At 44.5% G+C, this 27,957-nt stretch overlaps 1 protein-coding gene across 2 annotated transcripts, besides 1 other annotated feature; it reads right to left on the minus strand.

Moving 5' to 3' along the window:
* Nucleotides 1-2,562: 2,562 nt before the first annotated feature.
* Nucleotides 2,563-25,198, minus strand: Ugdh (UDP-glucose dehydrogenase). Of its 2 annotated transcripts, none has more exons than XM_006503862.3 (12): nt 17,670-17,733; nt 16,772-16,940; nt 13,398-13,499; nt 12,806-13,006; nt 12,517-12,714; nt 11,991-12,138; nt 9,605-9,699; nt 7,834-7,964; nt 6,867-7,000; nt 6,377-6,468; nt 6,181-6,291; nt 2,563-3,419 (listed from the first exon to the last, which is right to left on the minus strand). In XM_006503862.3, the coding sequence occupies exons 2-12, from the start codon at nt 16,931-16,933 to the stop codon at nt 3,312-3,314; spliced, it is 1,482 nt and encodes a 493-aa protein (XP_006503925.1). In that variant the 5' UTR covers nt 16,934-16,940; nt 17,670-17,733; the 3' UTR covers nt 2,563-3,311. The 2 variants fall into 2 exon arrangements, with proteins under 2 accessions (XP_006503925.1, NP_033492.1); NM_009466.2 differs by lacking the exon at nt 17,670-17,733 and adding an exon at nt 24,980-25,198 and having other exon boundaries at nt 2,577-3,419.
* Nucleotides 4,331-5,928: an enhancer, noted in NCBI's record as "VISTA enhancer mm1569". NCBI's record gives its function as "enhancer in: other[9/14]" and the evidence as "EXISTENCE:transgenic organism evidence [ECO:0001131][PMID:17130149]".
* Nucleotides 25,199-27,957: the final 2,759 nt, after the last annotated feature.

The raw sequence follows: 27,957 nt of genomic DNA on the forward strand, positions 1-27,957 counted from the left end.
TGAGTCAGAAGATAAATTGAGTTTTATTATTTTAGAAAGAACTTTCTCAGGTCATGGCTGTCCATATCACTCTGCCTCTCTGTGCCAGTGGACTCTTAATAACATTCTACTTCTGATATTAGAGTGTTCTCAGCAGCAAGGAAGAACATCTCTTCAAACAGGTTCTATTAATCGTGGGCATTTACACCGCCAAACAGCAAGTGCGTGTCAGAGATGACTTAGTGGTTCAAGGAAGCCATTAGAAACCATCAGTCTTCAACTCCTTCTCTCGAGTTGCGGCAAGCCTTGTACTTTGGATCCTCTCATCTTGGACACCCAACACTGACATTTACGCCTGTACCACTAGGACCAGCATATTGATTTATTACTAAGTATATATCTGTGTTCGTGTGTGTGTAGGGGGAGCCTTAGGAAGAACAGCAGCAAGTGCACTTAACCACTGGGGCATCTCTCTAGCCCCATTTGTTTATTTGTTTGTTTGTTTGAAACAGGATCTCATAGCCCAGGCTTGTCTCGTTATGTAGTCAAGGCTATCCTTAAACTCCTGACCCTCCTGCTACCATCTCCAAGTCTGTCACTTCACTTGTATCTCTAGGATGTGTGTCCAGAGGAGCACATACCATAGAGTGCAGTGGAGGTCAGAGGACATCGCCACGGAATCGGGTCTCTTCTTCCACCTTTGCATGGGCTTCAGGGATCAAATGCAGGCTTGTGTAGCAAGGACTAAACCTTGTACTTGGCTCTTAGCACTGTCTCTTTTCATTTCAAAAACCATTTTCTTTTACATCTAAAAAAAGTTTTTTTGTGTGTAGAGTAACTGTGTGACACACACACACACAACTCGAGCTCTCGTGTGCCTTACAGGGAGAGTGGAAGTCACAAGAAACTTGTAGCTGGTTCTCCTTCTACCATGTGGTTCCCAGGAACCCAACTCAGGGCAGACTTGGTGGCAAGCATCTTTTTTACCCACTTGGCCACCTATTGGTCCCAAAAAACAAACATGGTCTTTAATTCACACAATAGAGGACCAAAAGATCTCAAATCGCTGTACCCATTTAAATGTTGAGTCACATATTTCTTCCCCACCATAAATAGCAAATTTCCTAGGCTTTGTCTTTGGTCCATTTTCTTCCATTTGCATTTTTTCTACCTTTTGAACCATAACTGTATTCCACAATTATTTATTTTTCCACTCTAGGTACAGCTGTGTCCTGCAATTAAAAAGGAGTGCCTAATTTTTTATTTTCTTGAGACAGGGTTTCTCTGTGTAGACCTGGCTGACCTGGAACTCACTTTACAGGGATTAAAGGTGTGTGGCACTGTTAACCGGTGTAGGAGTGGCTAATCTTAACTGCTTTAGTAAGATGTCTTTGGGTTTATAATCCTATTGACAGGCATATACAGAGCAAATTCTAATCCTTAAATTTATGCTCAGGAGTCTTACAAATAAGGGTTAATCCTTAAACCAAGATGAGTTCTGATGTTTGCAAAGCTTTTCTGAGGGGCCAAATAGCCAATCGTTTTTATGTTTTGTAGGCCAGGAGACAAAAGTGAGACTGTTGTGTAGGAAATTCTATAAGCATTTAAAATGTAACTATGTGGGAGGCAGAAGCAGGCGGATTTCTGAATTCGAGGCCAGCCTGGTCTACAGAGTGAGTTCCAGGACAACCAGGGCTACACAGAGAAACCTTGTCCCAAAAAACCAAAAAAATAAAATAAAACAAAAATAAGATGTGACTATAGGGGCTGGAGAGGTGACTGGGTGGTTAATAGCACTTGTTTTGTTTCTGATCCCAGCACCCACATCGTAGCTTATACAGCTGCTTATAACTCCAGGCCCAGGGGCACTTCAATTTCTATTCTTCCTTACTCACACAGTTTCTAAAGGATGAGACATGTATCTGTGTAACAAGGCTTGTGTATCCTTAGTGCACACAGCATGAAATGGAAATAGCCACTGCGAAGGATTCATCAAGAGACAGAAAATAGAGGTTTGTAGATACGTCTTGGCCATTAAAGCCACTGACTGCTCTTGCAGAGGACCAGGGTTTGGTTCTCAGCGCTCACACAATGGTTTACAGCCATCAGTAACTTCAGTTCCAAGGAGTCTGATGCCATAGATAGGGAAACACTCATACACTTAAAAATAAGTACACATACAAAATGTTTAATGCAAATGGGGAGGCACACAGACGTTCTTTAAACGTATACTGGGCTACCTAGGTGGCTCGGGGGATGAGGGTGCCCACCACTAAGCCTTGCCATGGTTCAGCCCCCAGGACTCACACTGTGGGATGACATAACAGATAGATACCCCAGAGTTTCTTCTGACCTAAACACACACAGAAAAAAAGATAGATAGATGGAATAAATGTTTTGAAAAGTGCTGAGATGGCTGGGTGGGTGAAGGTGCTTGCTGCAAAGCTGCCCACCTGAGTTTGAAGTCCAGGACCCACATGGGAGGAGAGAGGTCAGCACTCTTAAGTGGTGGTGACCTCTGACCTCTGCACATGTACACACCTTACATCCCCTTCAAAAAAATATATGAACATAAAACATACGTAAATTGAAGAATCTTTCCAGTCTACACATGGGATTTTATTTGTTTGCTTAAAGGAAAAACAATTTAATTGTAATAGAAATAAAAAATCAAAGATAACAAACATTTCTTGACTCACAGATGCAAATGTAACAAGCAGCTACAGAAGCTAAGAAACAAAATGAAATAGACCATACTGTTGATTTTTCTTCTCAGGTTATATTTTTTTAAAAAAAGAGAGCACTGTTCAAGTTAGGCAGGGAAGGAAATGCAGAGTGAGCTCTTGGGAAAAACAAAAAAACAATTAAAACCTCTAATGACATAATCCCATTAAAACAAAAGGCCAGCGAACTTTAACCAGCCCATACTAGCACAGTGATTTCATGGCTTCAAAGTCCCATTGAATGATAAGCAGACAACACATATGAGAACGAGACTGCCTTTCCCTTGTATTATTAAAGTGCAGTCTGTAGACAATTTGTAATGCTGAAAATGTCTAGGTTTCATTTTTATTTTACAAAAACTGACATTTAAAACAACATGATTGTTTTCCATTCATTCAGTAACTGAGAGGACAATAATATAAAAATATGTAAAAATTACTCTAGACTCATAATTACTGGATATGCTAATACCCATATAGCTAGTATAAATTTGATGATTACAAAAATATTTTTGTTTCCTTAAAAACATGTAGTTCATTTACCATTTAGTATCAGACAGACACTGGCTACCCTGAAGTACCACGTTATCCCAGGTAAGAGGGCAATGTCTAGACTTTGGGTTTCTTGTTAGGTGGGTCCTGAAGACTAAACTTCGGAATCTCACCAGGAGTGTACGGAATTCTCTTGGAAGACACCTTTTTGCCAATTGTTTCAATCTGAAGAGAGAAAAAAATAGAACTATTAATCACAGCACATGTATGTAAGAGCTCTCTATACTGCAGAGATGGAGAAGATGAGAAACTCAAGTCCTCTGAGCTGCTGAGAGGTCTTTGGCTCTTTATCTTTTGATGTTTCTAGAATCAAGTGCCAGCCCACTTTGCTGGTTGACTTTGTTGGGGTTTACAGAGACAGTCTTGCTGAGTGCTGGCCTCTAACTCACAGGACCTCTTGCTTCTGCCTCCCAAGTGCTAGAGTTACAGGGTGCACCAGCACCTGCAATTATCAAGTTAAAAAAGACACAAGCACCTCACCTTTTATGTATCCGGGTAGTTGGCATGTACGTCCGTACACCAGAGGGGCTCAGACAGTTGTGAGCTGCCTTATCTTTTTTTTTTTTTTTGGTAACAGGTTTTCTCTAGCTGTCCTGGAACTCACTATGTAGATCATACATACATACATACATACATACGAGGGTTTGCCTATATGTGCACATACTAGGAACTGAAATCAGGGCCTCCTGAAGAGCAGTGAGTACTCTTAAAGTCCGAGCCACCTCTCCAGTCCACACCACCCCTTACCAGTGTAAATTTATCTTTTCTCTAGTAGAGATAAACATACTATTCTATTTCTATATCTCGTTTGAATTAAAAGTTAATTCTTTCATCTGACTCACACTACAAGGGATGCCTGCTTTATTTACAGTAGTCTATTTTCTTACCGAGTGACTTACATACTCTCCCTGAGTTAGGGCTCCCATTTCCTATTTTATCTTTGAGGCAGGCCTGGAGCTACCTATGCAGCAGAGGTGACCTTGCACTCCTGGTCACCCTGCTTCTGCCTCCCAAGTGCACAAGTGGAGAAGGGCGCTACCAAACCCAGCTGAATTCAATTAAAAAAAAAATCTTACTGGGGAGTTAAGTTTTCAAAGAACTCAGGATCATTCTTTTTTTTTTTTTTATATTTATTTGTTTATTTCATGTATGTGAATACACTGTTGCTGTCCTCAGACACACTAGAAGAGGGCATCTAATCCCATTACAGATGGTTGTGAGCCACCATGTGGTTGCTGGGAATTGAACTCAGGACCTCTGGAAGAGCAGTCAGTGCTCTTAACCGCTGAGCCATCTCTCCAGCCCCAGGATCATTCATTTTTATATGCCTATATGTGCATATATATATGTACACTGTGTATGTGGCTGGTATCCTTGGAGACAAGAAGAGGACCCCTAATTACCTAGAACTGGAGTTAGAGATGTCTGTGACTCACCATGTGGGTGCTGGAAGGGTCCTGTGCAAGAGCAGAGCCATTTCTCCAGGCATTGAGTTAGTTAGTTAGTTAGTTAGTTAGTTAGTTAGTTGTTGTGACAGGTTTTCTGTAGCTGTCCTGGAACTCACTACATAGATAGACCAGGCTGGCCTGAAACTCAGGGATCCAACTGTCTCTGTCTCCCAAGACCTGGGATTAAAGGTATGCACCCAGCTAAAACTTTTAAAAATATTTATCTTTCTATATTTGTCTTGGAAATAACATTTAAAAAACAACACTCCAAAGTTTAAATCAAAACCAGGGAAAAGCAGCCCTGCTGCTCACTTGCTCGCTAAGGAGAGTAAGATGGGGGAGTTTCCAAGGAGTTAACAGAGTTGCCAGCTGACTCTGCTGAGACCTCGTATCTCACAAACAAACGGCAGAGAAAAGGCCCTCTAGCGAGTGAGTGAGAGGTTAAAGAAAGCAGACCAGTCTTTGTGGTGAGCAGATAAGGCCTTCCTGGCGCTGCCGCTAAGCCAGTGCTAAGGCCGTGCTGAAGCTCAGTTTGGCGCCATGCTGGCGGCGGCGGCCCTCCTCCACCAACTGTTCTTCGTCTTCCCTAAATTACTCTGCCAGGAGCCTCTCCGCCGTCCACACGGCTGCAGGAGGCTGCAAGTAACAACTCGCTAGTACTTGCAGAGCCCTGGTGCAGCAAAGACCGGTGACACACAGATGCTCTGCTCTGGGCCTGTTCTGCCAGCTCCCCAGCTCCACATGAATGAATGCGAATGCAGACAGGGCTCCTAAGGCCCACATTGTTCCCTCAGACTTCTCACGGCACAGGCAGGGCTGAGTGTCTGAAAGGTACGGGAGCAACACCAGGCCGGCCACGAGCCTGGGTACCCGGCGAGGTGGATGGTAGCTATTCTCACAGGAGGATGACAGTGTTGTTCCAGGTGAAGCAGTTCCTCAGAGGCCACCCACAGTCAAACCCCACCCCTCACCCAGGCTTCACTGGGGTAAAGCTCAGCTGTGCATAACAAGAGTGCACCATGGAACCACAGTGGGTCTTCTTCACCTTTACGATAGGGCACACACTGTTTCCGTATGATAGGCACCTGATACCCTTCTACTGCCAAGTAAAGGACACCAACCTTAGGTTACAAACGAACAACCCAGACTTTGCAGAGAACAGGCCTCTTGTCCTGGTTATCTTACTGTCCTACTGCTAACTTAGAAAATGTGACGCTTTGAAACCCATCAATGGGTTCACAGATCGTCTGGGTGGGCACTGAGGTGGCTCAGAGGGTAAAGGTACTTCTGCCCAAGCCCGAAGCCCTGTGACAGGAGAAGGAAGGGGTGGGCGAACTGACTCTACAAAGTTGTCCTCTGACCTCCACATATGCCCCACCCAAAGTCATGCATATACACACACAATAATAACTAAAACAAAATAATGATAACCAGACCAAACCAAACAAGCAAAACAGCCGGCTTAGAATCCTGATTACCTGGAAGCCAATGGTCTGTAGCTCACTGTGGAGCCCATCCAGGACACGCCGACCATCAAAGATAAAGGCTGGCTTCAGCATTTTTTTATGAATCCGTTCGTAATCCAGTTCCTGTGTAGATGTACCAGTGAATAATTAGGACACACATGTAGACACAGACCCAACTTGTGTTTGCACTGGAATGCCTCTACATCACCTTAAACATGTCCCACTCAGTGCAGATAACGAGGGCATGGGCGCCATCACACGCTTCGTATGGGTCCTTGGAAATGGTCACCAGTCTGGACACTATAAAAACAGCAACGACCAAGAGAGATGAGACACAAACGAGGCACGGGAAGTTACGTGTTTTAACACTGTAGAAGGAGTGTCTGACAGTGAATGAATGGGAAGTGGGAGCCAGGAGCAACCCCACACTTTCTTCACAAGTATTTCCTGGGATGTCTGGGGCTTTGTGGATACCACTCAGCTGTATCCCTGGCTCCTGCAAAACCTACCAGATTAAAGCACAGCTGATGATGTCAGCTCAAAGCTGAGAACACAGTAGCTAAGAGTTAATTTTAGAGAAACAAGGCAAAGCCCTGGCAAGAAGTGACAGCAAAACAACTACTAAATAAAGGGTTCATTCAAAGACAAGCCAGCTGTGTGGGTTTCACCCAAAGGCTTTGTGGGAGAGTCAACCCTACCTTGGTCATCCGCTGAGACACCCGGATGAGAAAGGTCCACCACTATTTGTTCCCTGGGTACTTTTGGATCATATATGTGGAGGTGTGCACCCTCGTCCATCAGGTACTTGCTAATGTAGATACTGGAGGATTCTCTGAAGGACAAACAAATCAGTATTGTTTGAAAGGGCATATTCTAATAACAGGGAATTTAAGAGATGGGTAAGTTCTGGTTAAGCTTAATTGGAGAGGATACAGATGCTTTTTTATTGTCATGCCACACACACGCACACACACGCACACGCACGCGCACGCGCGCGCACACACACACACACACACACTAGGGCTCACAGAGAGAAAAAGGAGACACACAGGTCCTCTTCTGCTTATTATGACACCATACTGACAGCCCACGCCTGGCATCTTTATATGATGGAGAATAAAATACTATAGAAAACACGTATACATATATGTGCTTCCATTCATTTATGCTAACTGAAATACAAGGATAAGATGAAAGTTTCCATACCTTCAGAGGGTTTTTATGGGTTTTTTTTTTTTACATGTATTTTTGTGTGTGTGTGTGTGTGTGTGTGTGTGTATGTGTGTGTTGAATCCCATGAAGGCTTAGAAGCAAGTGCTTTTATGCACTTCTGGCCCTGACATGTTTTCAAGTGAGCCAGTGAGATAATTAGCAGGACAAAGTGGACCCCACTATGGAAGGGGGGTCCCCACTCCGCCTTGTTCTCTGACTGCCACACCCTGTGCACTCACGCACAAACACTCCTCACCACGCCATCCTGGCTGGCCTGGAACTGGCTATGTAGACCAGGCTGGACTCCAGCTCACAGAGATCTGCTTGTCTCTACCTCTACCTCCCAAGATTAATACTGTATTTGGTAAGTATCAGAAAAATTAACAAACAACCCCCCCCACACACACACAAGCACACACACATATTTTTCTAAATGTTTTAAAAAACAGGTACCTGGTATCACCAGTATCCTTTTTGAATGCAAACCCCAAGATAGCTATCTTCTTATCGGTCACTGTATTAAACAGGCTATCTATGATCCGTGATGCAAACCTCCTCCTCTGGTAGTCATTCATGTCTATGACCTGAAAATAGATGTATAATTTACAATATTGGCTCATAAAAGTGTAGTCTAGGACATACATGTGGTTTTATAACAAATTCTACGATACAAATATACAGCTTACATATTAATGACAAAGTTTACCTAACACTGTTATTTAGATTTAAATCTAAAAATTAGAAATCCACCAATTGCCAGATATGGTGGCATACACCTTTAATCCTAGCATTTGAAAGGCAGACAGAATTCTGAGTTCTAAACTAGCCTGAACCAGAGAGCAAGTTACAGGACAGCTATGGGTATACAGAGAAACCCTGTCTTTCAAAAAAACAAAATGAACAAATAAATAAGATAATAATAAAACACACCAATTCCTTTCCTTAGAGCCTTCTTGAAATGTTCACTTTCTTTTACTTGATCTGCTGTGGGTGAAGCTGGGGTGGATGAGAAGATGGGCTTGCATTCTGAAGGCATCTGAGATCAGCCACAAGGCCAGCCTACAGAAGGCACCCCACAGGCAGCTCCTTAGCCCCTCATGTACTCAACTCATCGCTCGCCAAAGCTCACTCTGAGAAGAAAATGGCCAAGAACAGAGGGGACGCTACTTCTGCACAAACCGTGACACCACAAGCACCGGACAAGCTTTCACCCAAACATCCTGAGGGTGAGAGAGTCTGAGAGCCCCTGACACCGAGGCTGAGTTGCAGATGAAGTCGACACAGGGGAAAGAAGCGTTTACAGAAACTCCCAGGGACCATCTCAAGTCTCCGGAGCTTGAAAAGGGAAATCTGGACTTCATCTGCTCATTTGCATAATGAATAGCAAGCTAAAGCCACCTGCTAGGCTACTGAAATACATAAGAAGCGAGCCATCTCTACAGACTTGCTCATAGCCATTGCTGATGTCTGAAACTCAGAGAAACCCATTTGGAAAAGGTGCATAGCCTGGCAGGTACCTTAGGCAAATTATGTCATTTCTCAGAGTCTCCTCTCATCTAAAACTGGGGGACACTGTTAGTGATGAGGACTAAATGCTACTCTGCATACGAGGTGCTCCAAAGAGTACTCAGAATAAAAAGCACTCAGTACTCAGTACTCAGAATAAAAAGCACTGACAAGCTGGGCGGGGCTCCTGCTTTAGATTAAGAAACTGAAAGTATCCATAGATGCGAACTACTTGAAAATATTACAGTGCTGGTTCTTTAGTTTCGTAGAAAAGCATGGTTCACACCAAGTTCCAGGGTAGCCTGAACTACGCAGTGAGACCCTGTCTCTTATGATGGGGCATACCTAGTTTAGCACTGGGGAGGAGGCAGAGGGAATAGGTGTTCAAGGGCATTCTCAGCTACATACTAAGTTCAAGGCCAGCCTTTTACATGAGACAGTCTCACATGCACCCAAACATAAAGGATAATATAATTTTACTTCCTGGCTTATTCTGGGAGCAAATTTGGCTAAAAAAATAAGAAGTATTGGTGTATCAAAAATGCCCATCACAGCTGACTAGGAAAAAAAAGATTACTTGAAAACAGAACCTCATTAGATAAACCTGTAATAAGTAAATGTAAGGCCATTTCACCAAGGGCGCCATGTTTAATTAGAGTTAATTAGTAATGAGAAGTTTAATTAGTAATGAGAAGTTACTAACTACAAAGATATATACCTGCTGCCAGTAACGAGCTACTTCGGGCAGATTCAGAGCCTCACAGAGATAAACCAAATTCAGAACATCTTTTTGGAAGCAGCTTCCACCAAAACCTGAGGGAACAAAATAAGCTGACAATATTTTCAGGTAAGACCCAGAAACTAAATAAATCCTGTGGCAAAGCTTACACAACACCGGCAACTTATATTCAGATTTTAAGTAATAAAATTCAGATAGCAGAAATTTCTTGCAGCTACATGGTGAGTTCAAACCCAGCCTGGGCTGTATCAAGATGAAAAGACATAGAAAAAGTGTTTTATAAATCATGCGACAATTTTTTAGGTAATCAGTTCTTTAAGTGCATACTAACTGCTTCCCAATACAGGTTTCATTAAAGCTACATGTAACCTTTTTCCTCCTTTTCACATGTGAGAGTTTTGCCTGCATGCACATGTGTGCATCTTGGTCACAGGTTAGAGGGGCCGTGGGATAAACACCGGCCATCTACAATACATGCTCTTAACCATTTCTCCAGCCCCAACTTGGCCTTTTCCTCACATTGATCTTCCATTTCTTCTGTCACTTACCTGGCATGATTCCCCATGTCTCCTACTTTACTACAGAGTCAGTAAACATGTTAAAATAAAGGGCCTGCTGTAAATATTTCAGTCTTTCTGGGCCATAAAATCCCTGCCACGACTGTTAACCTCTGCCTCTGCAGCTCCAAGGTAGCCAGGGAGAGAAGGCTGTGGGTGTGGTGTGACTATATTCCCATAGCCCTTATTTACCAGGAGCTGTGGGCTGGATGTGGGCCCGGGTGTGCTAGCTCACCTTTGAGCGAGTGTAATTCAGGCTGCAGCAGAGAGATAAAAACTGCAGCGTCAGAATCATCTGACCTCAGTTTTTGATCTGAGCAAATTACAAAACGTTCCTTTAACATGAAATACCCTCTAACGAGAAAATCACAGCACCTTCTTAGTAGGCCATCAGCAGTAAAACTGTCACTCATAGTGCCACACATCATGAGAGGCACAGGCACGATTAGGAGTTTGTGGTCAACCGTGACTATATAGCAAGTTTTAGCCAGCTAAGCTGTATAAGCTTCTATCTTGAAAGAAAGAAAAAAAAAACTTAAGGGATAAAGCACTGGTGTAGACATGATGCAGAGTGTGTCTTTTGAAGAGTTTTATTATAGTTGGAGAAAACATCAGAAGGGCAGGGAAGTGAAATACAGCCTCAGAAACAGTGTGAGTGTGTGTGTGTGTGTGTGTGTGTGTGTGTGTGTGTGTGTGTGTGTGTGGTAGGCCTCGGGCATGCTAGGCAAGCACTCTAACACCAAGCCATGTCCTACCTAACCCCCTTTCTGTCTGTTTTATTATGAGACAGTTTCACCAAGTTGTGCTCTATAAAGTATTTTTAGTGCTGTAATACAGTCTAACTACCACCAATAATGAGAAATTTACTTTATAGTTAGTATAAAGTAACTTTACAGCTTGGGGTAAGGGCAAATACGCTGTGGCCACGCCTGGTGGCATATACCTATAATTCCAATGACCTTGGAGGCTGAGGTAGGAACATAGAAGACTCAGAGCCTGCCTGGGCTACGCAAGTTCAAGGGCATCCTGGGCAACTCATGTAGCAGAGCCTCAAACTCTTGACCCTTTACTTCCTAAGGGCAAAGATAAGAGATGTATACAGTATGCCCTTAATCTTTACAAGGTAGTGGAAGGTACCATGTGGAAGTCAGAGGACCACCCAAGGGAGTCTGTTCTCCTTTTAGCATGTGAGTTCAAACTCCAGCCACCAGGCTTGGGGACGGGGCCCTTACCCATGGAGCCATCTCACAGGCCCTAGATGGTTTGTTTGTGTTTTTTAAGATTTATTTTATTTTATGTGTATGAACGTTTGCCTGCGCGTATACATGTATACTATAGGTGTGCCTAGTAAGTCAAGAGCGCTTAGGACGCCTGAAACTTGAGTTACAGATGCTTGTGGGTCATCATGTGGGTGCTGGGAATTATGCACCGAACCTCTACAAGAGCAGGCAGTGTTCCTAACCACTTAGCCATCCCCCCAACCCCTCTAGAGGTTTTTTGTTTTTTGTTTTTGTTTGTTTTAATTTTTTTTTTCTCTTTTTGAGACAAGATTTCTCTGTGTAGCCCTGAAATTCTCTCTGTAGACCAGGCTGGCCTCAAACTCACGGAGATTCACCAGTTTCTGCCTGCAGAGTGCTAGGATTAAAGGTATGCAACACCACCACCCAGCAAATTTTTTTTTTTAAGCAGCAGATGTTCAAACAAACAAACAAACACCCTCTTCCATAAAGAGGTTCCACAAACCTGGACATGTTAGTAACCTATTTTACTAAAGAGATATGGAGAGAACATTTTTTTTTTTTTTTTACCAACGCTGGCCTTTAGAAACTTATTCCCAATTCTTTGGTCCATCCCGATGGCCGTTGCCACCTCTTCCACATCGGCGCCTGTTGCTTCACACAGAGCGCTGATGGAGTTGATGCTGCTGATCCTCTGCGCAAGAAATGCATTGGCTGCCTTTAAAGAGAAGAGAAACGGGAGAAGGCGATGAGTGAGAGAGCAACCTTACCTGTCAGTGCGTTTCATTGAGGTGACGCAGTTCACTAAGCAGGCATACGGGATACTGATGGGCTCAGGCTGAGGACAGTGGAAGGCCGGTTAGAAAACACAACTTAAAAAGGAAGGACAGGGACACAGGGCAGTGCTACAGAGTGTGACTAACAGGTGAGGCTCAGGTTTAATCATCTCCAGCACTGGAAAATAAAACAAAGTAAGCGTGTGTGTGTGTGTGTGTGTGTGTGTGTGTGTGTGTGTGTGTGTGTGTGGTGATTCCCACAGGCAGGAGGCTGGGTTTTGAGTCCGACACTGGCAGTTAGTTGTAAGCTTTGCACTGACCAGCTTGGAAAGCTCCGAGGACCAGGTGTTGGTGGTGAGGATCTTTTCCTTAGGAACCCAGTGCTCATACACAGCACACAGAGCCCGAACGGCTTTCTGGCCCTCTGGAGTTTCATCCCCTCCAATCAGGACTCTGTCCGGGTTCTTTAGGTCCTTGATGGCTGTTCCCTCTGCCAAGAACTCAGGATTGGACAGCACCTAGAACAGCAAGACAAAAGGAAGTTTTAGGAGAGAATGAATTGTGGCTTGACCTAAGAAGAAGAATTAGATTTCTTTTCTTTCTTCATACCTGTAAATTCAAGTTGGGCTTTGTGTTGGCATCAAATATGCGGCGGATGCTTTCTGCTGCCCGCACAGGGACTGTGCTTTTCTCCGTGACAATTTTGTACCCATTTGAGTTCTGCACAATGCGGCGAGCACAAGCTTCGATATACTTCAGGTCTGCTGCCCGGCCTTTTCCCATCCCATATGTTTTTGTTGGTGTGTTCACCTAGTGAGAGCATTTGGGATGAAGAAGAGCCGGCCTAGGAAGGCTGTTCAGTGCTTTCAAGATAGCCCAGACTATCAGTTAACTAACTAATCAACAGTCGTCATGGCCCCAACTCTCACAGAATAACACATTTTACATATATAGCCACTGAAAGAAACAGCTAGAAGAACCAAGAGAACTCCTGTGAAGAAGCCGCCGTATGTGTGCCAGATACAGGGCGGGCAGGCAGCTTCCGAGCTAAGTCCAGGGGACAAAAATCCTAAAGGACTGCCTGTCTATAATGTGCAATACATGACAATGGCTAAGAGCACTGTTATGGCTTAATGCCAAATAAAACCATGGAACTTTCACAGACAGATTTAAAAATCACACGGCAAAGCAAACTACTTACAGAAATAAATACTAGATCGGCTTCTCTGATGGCATCATCAATATTGGTAGAAAAAAATAGGTTTTTTCCTCGACAGGATTCGACTACTTCTTTTAATCCAGGCTAGAGAAGGAAAAGGGGAAAGGAGCTGAGCACAGTATTATCAGTCCTGAGAAGACAACCACAGAATCACTGTGTCAAGGGGACAGTGGTGATATAACTTAAAGGTCTAGAGTTCCCAGCAGTGTCTTTAGAATAGCTGAGGGTGGCGGGGCACACCTGCAGTCTTGACACTTAGAAGGCGAACCGAGTCTGAGGCAAGGCCGAGCTACACAGAGAACTTGAGGCCAGCCCAGGCTCCATTGGCTCTAACATGCTGTGTCATTATTGACCTGGGTGATACGTTAACCATTAACCCCTCCATATCAACTATTATCAGATCCTTCAAGGCCCTGTGATTTCAAGCAAACATTTTGCACTGTCATTATTGTCCCCCCACTCTGTGACTCATACCATCAACGTGATTACAAAAGTCAGTATTTACTTCATACAAACAGTCACAGGATGTATTTTTCTAAGTCCTTCTGTAAGAAACACTGAAAATCTTTACTACTTTTTTCCATGCAATTTTAATGATAATATATTTATGTTAAAAAAAATTGAAAGCTGGGTATGGTGGTGTACACCTTTAACCCCAGCACTTGAGAGGCAGAGGCAGGTGGATCATCTCTACGGTTTGAGGCCAGCCTGATCTGCAATGAGTTCCAAGACACTTGGGGCTACCCAGAGAAACCCTGTCTTGAAAAACCAAACTAAACCAAACCAATCAAAACAAAATAAAAGCAACCCTATATTTATTTTGTGTGTGTGTGTGTGTGTGCGCGCATGTGTGCACTAGCATGCTCATGCCGTGGTGGACATCAGAGATGTCCTTTCTTGGTTTTTGAAGACTTTATGGAGGGTGGTAGAGAGATGGCTCAGCAGTTTGGAATACTAGTTGCTCTTGCTGAGAACTGGAGTTTGATTCCCAGCGCCCACATGGTGGCTCACACCTGTAACTCTGGTTTCAAGGGATCCACCAAGCTCCTCTTCTGACCTCCAAGAGCACCAAACATGCATACTGTCCACATACAAACATGTATGTAAAACATTCATACATGTCAAATTATTCTTTATTACCTTTTAATTATTTACGTGTGTGTGTGTGTGTGTGTGTGTGTGTGTGTGTGTGTGTGTGTATGTGTGTGAATGAGAGAGAGAGAGAGAGTGCAAGCCATGACATGTGCTTGCCCTGGTGTGCACATGGAGTTCAGAGGACGACAACTCTGGGGAGTTAGTTCTTTCCTGCCACTCTAGGGGACCCAGGATCAAACTCGGGTCATCAGGTTTGGCAACAAACATAAGCTTTTGGATGAGGAATAACTGCAAACTCATAGTCCTGCTGCTTATCGGAATGTAAACAGGACCAGCAACACACGCAAGCCTCTGCACTGCTGCCTGTGGTTACTCTGACTGGGTTCTAGAAAAGGACAGGAAAGGTAACGGAGCTGGAACTTTGCAGAGGACAAGGTTAATTCAGTCCTCTGTTAAGGGAAGAAAATCTGGGGCTGGTGAGATGGCTCAGTGGGTTAGAGCACCCGACTGCTCTTCCGAAGGTCCAGAGTTCAAATCCCAGCAACCACATGGTGGTTCACGACCATCTATAATGAGATCTGATGCCCTCTTCTAGTGTGTCTGATGACAGCTACAGTGTACTATATAATAAATAAATAAATCTTTAAAAAAAAAAAAAAAAAGGGAAGAAAATCTGGCATAGCAAGACAAATGCAATATGTCCTAAAGGATGTGGCATAAAACAGAGATTACCAGAGGCAGGAAAGCATGATAGAGTGATTGGATGAGTTCAGAAGTCCAGCCAGATAAGAAAAAGGACTTCTAAAGATAATGGCTGGTAACTAGGGTTTTTATTTTTGAATTGGTTTTGTTTTTTTGTTTTTTGTTTTTTGTTTTTTCAACAGAGTTTCTCTGTGTAGCCTTGGCTGTCCTGGAATTTTGTAGACCAGACTGGCCTTGAACTTATAAAAGATCTGCCTACTTCTGCCTTCCAAGTGCTGTGATTAAAGATGTGCGCCACCAACATCCAGCTGGCTGGTAACTGTTAATCAGATGTATTTTAAAATAGTTTCATAAAATTCTGCTAATGCAAATAAATGATAAATGTTCCATGTTCCAGGGTGATCATTAAGCACTATACATGTACACTGTATTCCATAAGTATGTACCAGTAACTATTAGTCCTATACATAAAATGTTTGTTTGTTTATTTGTTTATAGGCACAGACTTGTGTACCTACAGCTGGCCTGGGACTCAGAGATATGCCAGCCTCTGTCTCCCAAGTGCTAGAATTTGGAGTCTCTCTCTGTTGCCCTGGCTGTCTTGGAATATGGTCTGTAGACCAGGCTAGCCTTAAACTCAGAGATCAGCCTGCCCATGTGGGAGCTAAAGGCATGCACTACTACAACCAGAAGTCTATTATTTTTTGAGACAGGCTCTCATATATCCCAAACTGGCCTCAAACTCACACTTGTGGGACTGTTCCTTCTGACTCCAACTCTTGAGTGTACCCCCGTGTCTCCTCTTAGGAAAAAACGCAGGATTTGTGCATGCTGAGCAAGCATACCACAACCAAGCAACACCCAAGCCCGAACACTCCTCTCTAAGGGCTTGTTATCTCAGCACACTTGACAGAACTGTCATTGTATTGTCTTTCATTTCTTCTTTTTATCCTTTGTAGTAATGGAGAGAAAAATCCAGGGCCTGTCCCATACTAATCATGTGCCACACTCCCATACATTTTCTTATCAGAAATTTTTATTATATACTTTTAGCCTTTTGTTCTTGATATAGCCCAGGCTGGCCTGGAACTCATTATGTAGTTCATTAATCCTTCTGACTCAGCTTCACAAGTACTGGGATTACAGGCATGCAATACAACATCTAGTTCGTTTTGCTTTCTTTCTTTCTTTTTCTTATTATCTGGAACCCAGGGCCATGTGTTGGCTAATCGAGCTAGCATGAACTACATACACGCTAGCACTATGAACTACATACATGCTAGCACTATGCAGAACTTTTGCTTTGTTTTGAGGCAGGGTCTCTCTGTGTTGTCCTGCTTGGCCTTAAACTAGCTATGTACACCAGGCAGACTTTGGACTTGCTTCAGTCCCCCTGAGAGCTGAGTTTACAAGCGCTATGAGCATGCCCAGTCAGACTTTCTTCATTGACTTGGTGGCATGTCATAGATTGCACAATAGTAGTATATATAAAATAGTTAACCAACACAGTAAGAAAGCAACAATTATAAAGACAAAGAGCTGCTTAATATATAGTTTACCTCATAAATAGGAAGGGTTGGAGAATTCCATGCATTGATCCTTGCCTCGTTGACATCCACAACCGTAACCCTGATTTCAGGGCACATGTGAGCAATGACACTGCACGTGGGTCCGCCGACATAGCCCGCACCAATGCAACAGATCTTCTTAATCTCAACCATGACTGAACTAAAAGGGAAACAACGAGCAATGTCTTAGCACTGAAAACAGAAAATCTGGACAAATCACTTGGCATATTCATCACAGAAGTGTCAGGTATCTGGAGACATTTCCTATGTCTACTCAGGAATTATGAAAATTGCCAGTGAAAAATAACATTCCAGACAGGTGGCTTGGCCTCTTCTGCACTGTGTGGGTGAAAAGGAGAGCTTATAACATCGATAGGATTGCACACACCATGAAATTATAGTGTCCTGATAGACAGTAAAGAAGTAGAATAAAGCCAGGCTGTGGTAGTAGATTTCTTTAATCCCAGCACTCAGGAAGCAGAGGCAGGTGGACGTGGGTTAAAGGATACCCTGGTCTACAGAGCAAGTTCCAGGACACCACAGAACTACACAGAGAAACCCTGTCTTGCAAAATCCAACAATAAAGAAAAAGAAGATGAGAAGGAGGAAGAAGAGGAGGTGGAGGAAGAGAAGAAAGAAGAGGAGGAGGAAGAGGAGGAAGGAGAGGAGGAGGAAGAAGAGGGAAAGGAGGAAGAGAAGGAAGAAGAAGGAGAAGAGGAGGAGGGAGAAGAGGAGGAAGGAGAGGAGGAAGGAGAGGAGAAAGGAGAGGAGGAAGGAGAGGAGGAGGAAGAAGAGAAAAATGAGGAAGAGGAGGAGGAAGAAGAGGAGGAAGAGAAGAAAGCCCTAGAATAAATGAGTAAATTTATCCATCAGTGCAATTTGAGCTTACAAAGGTGAGTTTTCCAACAGGTTTAGATGGTCACAGATCTGGCCTCTAAGATTAAGCACCTGCTTGGCTAAAACTTATTCCTCAAGAATCACGTGGGTAACTTAAGTCCCAGTGCAAAAGTGCTTGGAGGTGGGGCATAAAAGGAGGAGTTTCTGACTGCAGGCTCTATCCGGAGCCCTGAGCAGATTAATGCCTGTTACAACAGGGCTTAAGGCTACAGGTTTGAGCACGGACTCTTTTGTTCTTCCGCCAAGGAATGACACAGCAAAACAGCACAGTGCCCCATGTCAGCCCCTCCATCTTGGTTCTGCCAACCAAGTACTGGGCCAAGACATTCCTGTTTGTTATAAGTCATCCATCCCTGGTGTTCTAGCAGCAGAAAATAGAGCAGCATACTAATCAGAAAACGGGGAAAACACATTTTCAAGTGTGTTTGTCTGCTGGTGTGCACACCTACGTGGGCATGCAGAGACCTATAGCTCCTGAGCCTGGAGCTTGCTGTTGTCTGGCCAGCAATCCCTAGCCATACTGTCTCTGGCGCTCAGTACAGGTGTGTATGGCTAAAGTAGCCTTTACCGGGTGCTGGGGTTCAAACCAGGTCTTTGGGGTCACATAGCAAGCACTTTACTGCTCTGCTAGCTCTACAGCCTAGCAACGTAATTTCTGCAATTATCAAAATTGTTGTACTGATCTTAATAAGTTTTTCACAGTCACTAGGTTTTATTACACCTAAATGATTGATACTAAAAATTTACATGACTCATGTATAGGAATATCTGGCCAGTCACTATAATTACCGTCAAAACGGTCAGTCATTTCAATTTCTGCCAAGGTCTCAGATATAATCGAATCAAACCTATTCATGCAACCCAAAGAGAAGAAAAATAGTAACTGAAGCGCTTAACAGCTTGTGTGGATTCCTGTGCGGATCAGAGGTTCTCTGGGCCAGCCTATCATAGTGCTCCCCAAGCACGGATCTAGGTCTGTGAAAGAGTTTACTCAGCACGCATGACAAAGGCAGAGGTAGAGTCTTAGTATTGCAATACACACACACACACACACACACACACACACACACACACACACACACACACGCAGAGTTTTAGTTCCCCAAAGAGGGAAGCCTTGGAATTTTAGAACTCTACTAAGAAAGTATTCTTAATGATATACATAAAAGTAAATTTCGGGGAGGAATCCGTTCTTCCTTCCACCACGTGGGTCCCAGAAAGTGAACTTGGATCCTTGGTGGCAGAGTCTTTACCAGCTAAGTCATCCTTTCGGTGCCAAAGCAGAATGTTACAAGGAAGTATCTCTCCAGACTCTGCAGTCTGCCCCACCCCTACTGACCCTGCTTCCAGCCGGCAGCTCCTTTGTTTCTTGTGTATACTCCCAGTGTACTTTGCCTAAGTACATGTTGAGATATATATATCCCACATATGTGTGTGTGTGTGTGTATGTGTATATATGTATATATATATATATACACATATATATATATATATATATATACATATATACATATATACACACACACATACATATATGTATGATATACAATGCATATACATATATACACATACACACATACATACACACACACAGGGTTTCTCTATTATGCAGCTCTATGCTGATGCTTTCTATGTAGACCAAGCTGGCCTCAAACTTAGAAAGATCTGCCTCCTGAGTGCTGAAATTAAAGGTGGGCACCATCATGCCTGGCATAATCTTATTTCTGAACTGAAGAAATACCATATATAGACAGCCTCTACACATGGCTTTTTTTTTTTTTTTTTAACTTACTGTATTCTACAGTCATATCCTCAACTTTAATGGCTATGCTGCAGTCTTCTGATGGATGCAGTTACGGAGAAATAGTAAAACCATGCTAAGTCTACAGATTCCTTAGGAGCCTAAGCAAGTGAGTTAGAGGTTCTCTATTAGCACCTGTGAAGCTACAGAAATAAAACATCTATTTAATAACCAAGGGCACCAGGGCTGACTTCTGGCAGTCGGCCATCTTTCCTTGCCTCACCCATCAGGCTTTGCCTACCCTACGTGAATGGAAAAGATGATGGTGAGAACCCTAAGTGGCTAAGCTTTGGGCAATCTGAAAATCTCCTACCTTCAGGGAGACATGTTTGTAGCCTTCACTGCAGCTATCCCACCTCTACACAAGGAAACGTGGGCATCTGGTTTCAGAAAAACGGCTTCAATGTGTTCCAGGGCCTGGTTCTTTCCTCCACAAAAAAGGTAATGTTTCCAAGCTGGGCCTGGTGGTGCATGCCTTTGGTCCCAGCACTTGGGAGGCAGAGGCAGGTGGATCTATGTGAGTTTGAGGCCTGTCTGGTCAAAGCAAGTTCCAGGACAGCCAGGGCTACACAGAGAACCCTGACTCGGAAAAGAAGAAAGAGAAAAAAAAAGGAATCAGACCCTAATAAAATGGCTAAGTGATAAGAAAATCATCAGCTAGCAAGCCAAATGAGTGTCCAAGTCCAAGGGAGACCAGGATGAGGTGAAGAGGGACCTGTGAGATGGTTCAGCAAGTAAAGCAAGCCTGATGGCCTTGTTTCAGCCTCTGGGACCCCCATAAAGGTGGAGGGTGAAAACTAGCCCTCTGACCCCCCCCCCACACACACACAATAAAACATCAGGGGGAGGGGGAAGAAAGAGGCAAAAAAGGGCCATCTCAATGCAGAAGTACAAGTTGGGCCTGGAAAGAAAGCTGGAAAGAAGAGTCTAGGTCCGAGTGAAAGAATAAACAGAAGTGAGGCATGCGCTCAGTGAGTAGTGGGTACTAAGGAGCTGTGAGGGGCCATTACTGTCTCCTGAAACATGACTGCAGAACAAGTGGCTCTGGAGTGGCTCTCTCGGGAGAGCAAGACAGCAATCTGTAAGGCACAATCTAATTAATAGCAATCCACATAGTCAAATGAACCATCATTAGAGGCATTGCTACAACAAAAACCTATTCCCTATGGGAGAGGGGGCGTGGTTACAAGCAGGGTGGAGTTTTAAGTCTAGAGACAGAGTCAGGAACAAGACATTTCAATATTTGATGTGATATTTACTTTGATACAAAAGAACAGTGACATGGGATGTAAAGAGGAGACAATGCCTGGTTCCAGGGAAATGAAGACAGGAATAACATTGTCCAGGCTTGGACAACATAATTCCTCAAAATCAATAAATCAATTCTCTGTTCTGATGCTTTATCAATGCAGATTCCCAGAAACTACACCACCACAAACAGATGATGCCCTAGATCTCAGGTACAGGTACAGTTGCTCCTCTGTCCCAATAGGTTCTATCTATAACCACAGAATCAGCCAACTGCGTGTGTGTGTGTGTGTGTGTGTGTGTGTGTGTGTGTGTGTGCACATCTTTAATCCTCGTACTAGGGAAGCAGAAGCAAGCTTGAAGCCATCCTGATCTACACTGCAAATTCCAGGTCAGTCCCAGTGACACAGTGAGGCCCCATCTAAAAACAAAGAAACAAAAAACCCAGCTCTCTACTGAATATGTGTAGACTTTTTGTTCTTGTTCCTTAAACAATAAGGCAGAACTATTGTACTATATTAGGTATTACTTTTATTGTTTGTTATGAGACAATGTATCCCTATGCTGCCTAGGCTGGCCTAGAACTTGCTCTGTAGGCTGGGCTAGTCTTGGGTTCATGTTCATGATCATCTCCACAATGCTAGCATTGTAAGTATGTGCCATGATGCTCAGTTATATTAGGAATCATATGTAACCTAGAGATGATTTAAAGTATTCAGGAGGACATGTATCGGGTAAAGAAAATAAACACTGCACCATTTTACTTAAAGGACTTGAGCATTTCCAGAATTGGGCATTTGTGGTAGTCCCGGATGGACTGTCCCAGAGATACCAAGGGCCTACACTGTAAAATCTCAACCGTGCTATCTGTTCCACTTGCAGCATGTCCACTCAGTATATCTGTAAGCCGCATCATCATAATTTAACACCTAAACCCTAATTAACTCTAGGCCTACACGTTCATCTTCAAGGTTCACAGGACCGAACCAGAACTATCACATATAAGACATCTGACCAGGCTGGAGAGATGGCTCAGTGGTTATTATCTCTTGCTCTTCTCCCGGATGACCTAGGTTTAACCCCCTACACCACATAGTGGTTCACAGCCATTCATAACTCCAGTTTCAGGGGATCTGATGCCTTCTGACCACAGTTACCAGGCATGTACATGGTATAGACATATATGCAGCCAAAATATCCAAACACATAAAATAAAGACACATCCTTTAAAAGAAAAATAGACACTTGTCTCGCACCCTAATTAAACTAATAAGTAGAATTTCTAAGTAATGTTGGTCCAGAGGATCTTTCAGGGTTATAACTTAATTCCATAGCCAAGAAGTTACAGCTATTAAAACAGCCAATAGCCTCAAGCTCAGACTGGACATGGTCTGTTAACATTCACAGGATACGCATAGATCAAATGCCTATGGAAGGGAACGCCTGGGCTTAAGGAGGTCATAGTTTAATAATATATCCCAAGCTAATGGATCTTTTTTTAAATTAGATTTATTTAATATGAATTAATGTACACCGCCTGAGTGCCTGGGTTAGATGGTTGTAAGCCACCAATGTGAGTGCTTGGAATTGAACCCAGGTCTTATGCAAGAGGAACAAAGTCTCTTTAATAGCTGAGGCATGTCTCCAGCGCTAAGGCTGTGCTCCGTATCAGCTGCTGTTCACTGCCATACCTTTAACACCTAGGATGGCTATCTGTCACTGAGTATTGAGTTAATAACTGTTCCCTGGGCCTCTGGGATTGCAGACTTCATGTTTCATAGCAGTAGTTAAGATGGCCAATCATAGTTAACAGGAAACAATTAGACCGCTACCTCCCTTAGCCACCTTAAGAATAGGCTCAGATTTTCCCCCAAGTAACCTCTAATATGGTTTGTTTTTATAATGCATGGGGATTAAATCCAAGGTCTCAGGTAGACATTCTACCCCTGTGTCCCACCCCCTAGTCCTTAAGTTACTTCTTATCTGCCTTTATTTCAAGACCGGAATTCAGAATTCTCTCTAAGTAGTTGCTACTGACTACTGCAGCTGCATCTGTACTGGAGAACTAGATACATCTGGGTTTTTCCCCCCTCAGTTTTGTGTTTTCTTTCTCCTTCCTCCTCTTCCTTCTTCTCTTCTCTACACACACCCAATTTCTGTCTCTCACTAAGGTTTCAGTCTGCAGCCAAGGCTGGTCAGGAACTCATGGTGATCCTTCTGCCTCAGCCTCCTGGGAACTGATTATAGGCATGAGCCACACACTCAGCTACTTGAGTTGGGTCTTCATTTTGGGTTGGTACCCTGGGCCTTGCTAGTTTTCTTATAAAGTACAGTGTATACAAGGCAATTACTTAAGGAGACAGATACACAGTGCATAGCAAATAAAGTTACTTGGAAGTTTCAAAAAAAAAAAAAAATCCTCAGGAAGCTTTAACATGAGCCAGGCAGTGGTGGCGCACACCTTTAATCCCAGCAAGTGGGAGGTAGAGGCAGGAGGATTTCTGAGTTCCAGGCCAGCCTGGTCTATGGAGTGAGTTCCAGGACATCCAGGGATACAAAGAGAAACCCTGTCTCGAAGAAAAAAAAAAAAAAAAAAACCAAACTTTAACATGAAGCTTGATACAATGTTATCAATACAGTTTCTATGATACATGTTTTCTAATTCTGTTTTTTGTTTGTTTGTTTTCTTCCTAATTTTCGCGTTTTGTTTTGTGATATGCAGGCCAAGGCAAGGGTGGAGGTCAGAGGACCACTTTTGGGGGTCCAGACTTTCTTTTCACTGTGGGTGCTGGGGATTGACTGAAGGCTTGTGTGGCAAGTGTTTTTACCAGTAAGCTCATCTCACCATATTCTACTTCTCCTTCTGTATACCCTCTGGCCCTCACTGTGTTGACTGAAAAGTGGGCTTGTTTGCCTATTGAATAGGTCATTCTGAAATGAGTCTTCACCTCAAATATTCCGGGAACCACGACATACCACACCATCCTGAAAATACTGTTCATGTAAAGTGTCATAAATTCAGATAAGCATTTCAACCTACAGGATGTCACTACCAGCCGACAAATGTCCTATACTGCACTCTGAATAGAATAGCATCCATCTGCCACCCCTTCACAGCTACTGAAGAACTAAGCAGCAGACATGATAAGACAGCTGGATACACCAACCTCAGTCATTTCCTGGAAGCACACTTACAAAGATGCCTGATTCAAAAAAAAAAGATTGTGAAAGACTTAATTTTATGTCTAACGAGAATGATCCACAGCTGTGGAAATTTGAGAAATGATAGAGCATGCCTAGTGGCTAGAGATTTTATGGCAGAGAAAGCAATACAGAGATGAAAGAAGGGGGCAGGGGACGGGATGTATTTTCCAAACCAGGGTTGTGTAGCATTCAGCTCAGACTAGCTCAGTACTCAAAAAGCACAGCTCACAAGCAGAAACACTCAGCTCTTTCAAGTCCAGAACCCCTCAGAAGAAACAGACCAGACTACTGTTCTCCATTTCTTAGGGGATTTGAAAAAAAAAAAAAAAAAAAAAAACCAGACTGGCCTTTGAGGTGAGTGGATGAACAGTTAGTCCTCTGTGTGCCCCACGTATGCACTCTCTCCCAGCCAGCCCCTCCTCTCTTTCTCAACCAACCCTATTCAATTACGCGTAGTACGTGAAGATTTTTAAGATCTCACAAAAACATGGTCTCTGAAGCCCCCAAGAAAGGCCTTCCCTGACATTAAGTATAACGTCCGAGCGTATGTGTCCAGAGGCCAATAATGAACTGCGTGAGCCACACACACCCCCAGGATAGTATAGGATAAATGCCTTAGGGATGCATCTTTAAGGGGCTTTGCTTTCTACATTTAGGGGCTACCAGAGGAGAGCAGCAGCCTCCCAGGTGAGCAGACTCTAATCCCCAACAAAGCTTAGGACTGTGAAGCGTCCATTAGGCCCCACGGAGAGGACCCTTTCCTTCGGGGGCGGGGGGGGGGAGGGCGTTTGGCTTTCTGAAGCGGCGGGAAAATCTCGTTGGTTTCAAATCGGAAAATGGAAAGAACTGGCTTGAAGACGCGCGAGTTGCGAAATTAAAAGCTCGGCTCGGCTGACCTCCTGCAAGCGCACGACGTGATTCTCGCCGGGCCCGAAAAAGGGGACCAGGATGGTGCAGTAGAGAGCCCCGCCGCGAACGGGGAGCGGACCCGGGACCGCGCGCGCACCTGGGCCGCGAGGAGGGGGCATCCCGAAAGGATCGGTGCTTACCCACTTCCAAAGCAGGGACACAGCGGCCGTGCAGATCCCGTTCTCTCGGACAGCGCCTTCCTCCCAAGCCGCAGGCTCTACCCACCGCTCCGCCCGCCGCTCCCCGAGTCCCCGGCCCGCGGCCGTATTTAAATACTTCTGCCGGGGAAGGCGGAGGCTTCATTCCCCTGCAGCCAAGCCTCCCGGGACTCTGGACCCGGCCACCGCCCCGCGCTGCCCCGCCTCCCTCCGCTCCAGGCCCCCCGGGCAGGCCTCTATTTCCTTCTGGACCCAGAGCGGCAGAGGGGGCGGGATCCGAACTGTATGACCACGCCCCTTGAGGAGCAGGGCGAATCAGCTCCAGCTAAGTCACGGGCTCCGCCCTCGCCCGCAGCGAGCGGCGCTGGGCGTGGCTGCGTGCGCCGCTGGTCCCGCTAGGCTGACTAGCTGCAGGGAGGGGCGTCGTGGTCCCTGTTGGTCATCCTTGTCTGTGCTCCTTCCCCGCTCTGGGTCCCTGGAATCTGGCATGAGGAAGGTTCGCGCGTGCCAAGTGAACCACCCGTGATCATAGGGCCTGGGAGGGGAGAGCGAGCCCACAGAAAAAGGTCTTCCGGCTTTCTGACTCTTCCCCTTATCCTGGAGCCCGAGCTCCGTTCTCGGCCCCTGGACTCTGATGGAGGGCCTCCCCTGCTCTCCTAAGCTCTTCAAGCCCCTGAGTCCGCCGCGCCCTTCAGACAGTTGCCCAGAGTTTAGTCACGTCCCATCCGGATGGCGCCGGGTCTGGGAAGGAGATACCTCAGGTCAAAACGATGCTGAGTTCCATAATGACTGAACCAGTGTCTCCGGGTTGGTCCTTGGCCAGAGAACCCGGGCGCCCACGCCTGGAGGGCGTATTTTCCAGGAAAACTTTCCAGCCAAATTCTAAAAGGGAGGTTGTCTGTATGATGCATAGCAAGGCGTATGCAACGTAGATATGTGTGGGTGTTAATTTGCGTGTGTGTGTGTGTGTGTGTGTGTGTGTGTGTGTGTGTGTGTGTGTGTGTGTGTTACTAGAGATTGAACTCTAAGCACTCTACCACCGAACTGTCCCCAGTCCTTACAAATGCATAGAAAGTAAAACTGTCCCCTGGAGAAAGGGCTAAGATGTTTACTCCCCAGGACCCATATCAGAGGACTCAACACTGCCTAAAACTCCTGCTCCAGGAGACCACGCTCTATCTACCAGCACGAACATACACAGACATCTGTATGCATAAACTTTTTTTAAAAGGCAAAATTATTTAGCCTGCCCACGGGAGTTTTTTGAGACATGGTCTCTGTGTAGAGGTGGCAGATCTGGAACTCAGTATATAGTTCAGACTGGCCTTTTACTTGCAATGATCCCCTTACTTGACCCCTCTGCCCTCCCTCCCCCAGGGATCATGATTACCGCCACGCCCACTTTTAATGTGAAGGTTTGTTCTGTTTCTTTTGCTGCTAGAGATCAACTTAAGCCTAAAAATCAAAAAGGAGAAAAGGCCAGGCACAAATACCTCATTGGTGGTGATATGTTCTGAGAAATGTGTTCGGCACATTTGTTCTGCCACGTCATCATGTACTTACTCAAACTTCGCTGGGAACATCAGTACTCGGTATAATCCGGGACCACCCTATATGAAGTCAGCCCTTCGTGAAATGATGTTATGAAGTGCTTGACTGTACCTCATGGGGGAAAGTAATTAGGAAATGTTGGAAGCACATTCAAACGCCGTAGGTCTGAGGAGGAGGCCCAGTGGGTAAAGCGGTTGCTATGTAAGCATAGAGGTCTATGTTCAGGTCCCTCGGGTGCAAGTGAAAAGCCAAGTGCTGAGACTGGAAATATAGCTGCTCAGTAGTTAATAATGAAGACTGCTCTTCAGATCCCAGCACCTGCCTCAAGGAGGCTCACAACCACCCCAGACCCGGAGACCCACAGAGACACGAGGCATACTTTGATGTTGTTTTTGTTTTTCGAGACAGGGTTTCTCTGTGTAGCCCTGGCTGTCCTGAAACTCACTTTGTAGACCAGGCTGGCCTCGAACTCAGAAATCCGCCTGCCTCTGCCTCCCAAGTGCTGGGATTAAAGACTTGCGCCACCATGCCTGGCTCCAATACTGATTTTACAAACCTGGCAGCAGTTGCCTTAAAAAAAAAAAAAAAAGTTTCTTTTCAAAGTATGCCTGTAATTCCAGCTCCAAGGGATTCAAGGCACCTGGTCCTTGAGGGCACTTGTACTCATGTCCACATACACATATAAGATACATACATCCGTACATATGTATTTGGGGTGGGTTATGCTATTCTCTCCCTCACAGTACACTGAGACATATTATTTCTGTCCCCTAGGCACATAACCTGTAGGTAAACAGTTATAGAATGCTTTCAAATACCAAGATGGTGAGGATTTGGGCTGTTTGTGTTTATCTCTTTATAAACAAGTGTCCTTTAGTTACTGACAGGGTGGCTTAATGTATAGGGCTTTGGTTTGTTTTGGAGTTTTTAGGCAGTAATTGTGTGTGTGCATGTGTATGTCCATGTGTGTACTCTGGTATATGGCATGGCAGAGGGCAGTTAGTGGTCAGCTACATGAATTCCAAGCATTTTCAAGCTGTTACTCATAGGATGTTAGGTCCACCACACAGATGGGCAAGGAATGGCTATTTAGAAGGCTAAAGATAGCCCAAGATAAACTGTAATTAGGCTCTTGACCTGCAATATTCCAATCTCCCCAGACCACTGATGTTCTAATCAACCAACTTTTGCAAAAATAGCTTCTTTCCAGGAATTCTCCTTCACATTGCCTCCATCTGTTCTGTGTGTTGATCTCCCACATGCAATTTCAGTTTGTAAATGATTGATCTGTTTGTTTGTGGATTTTTTTTGGTTTTGTTTTCCCAAGTCAGGGTGCTCTCTACGTAGCCCTGGCTGTCCTGGAACTTGCTCTTAACCACTGAGCCATCTCTCCAGCTCCTGTATAAATA

This window comes from Mus musculus, chromosome 5 (assembly GCF_000001635.26).
Source record: "Mus musculus strain C57BL/6J chromosome 5, GRCm38.p6 C57BL/6J".
NCBI lineage: Eukaryota > Metazoa > Chordata > Mammalia > Rodentia > Muridae > Mus > Mus musculus.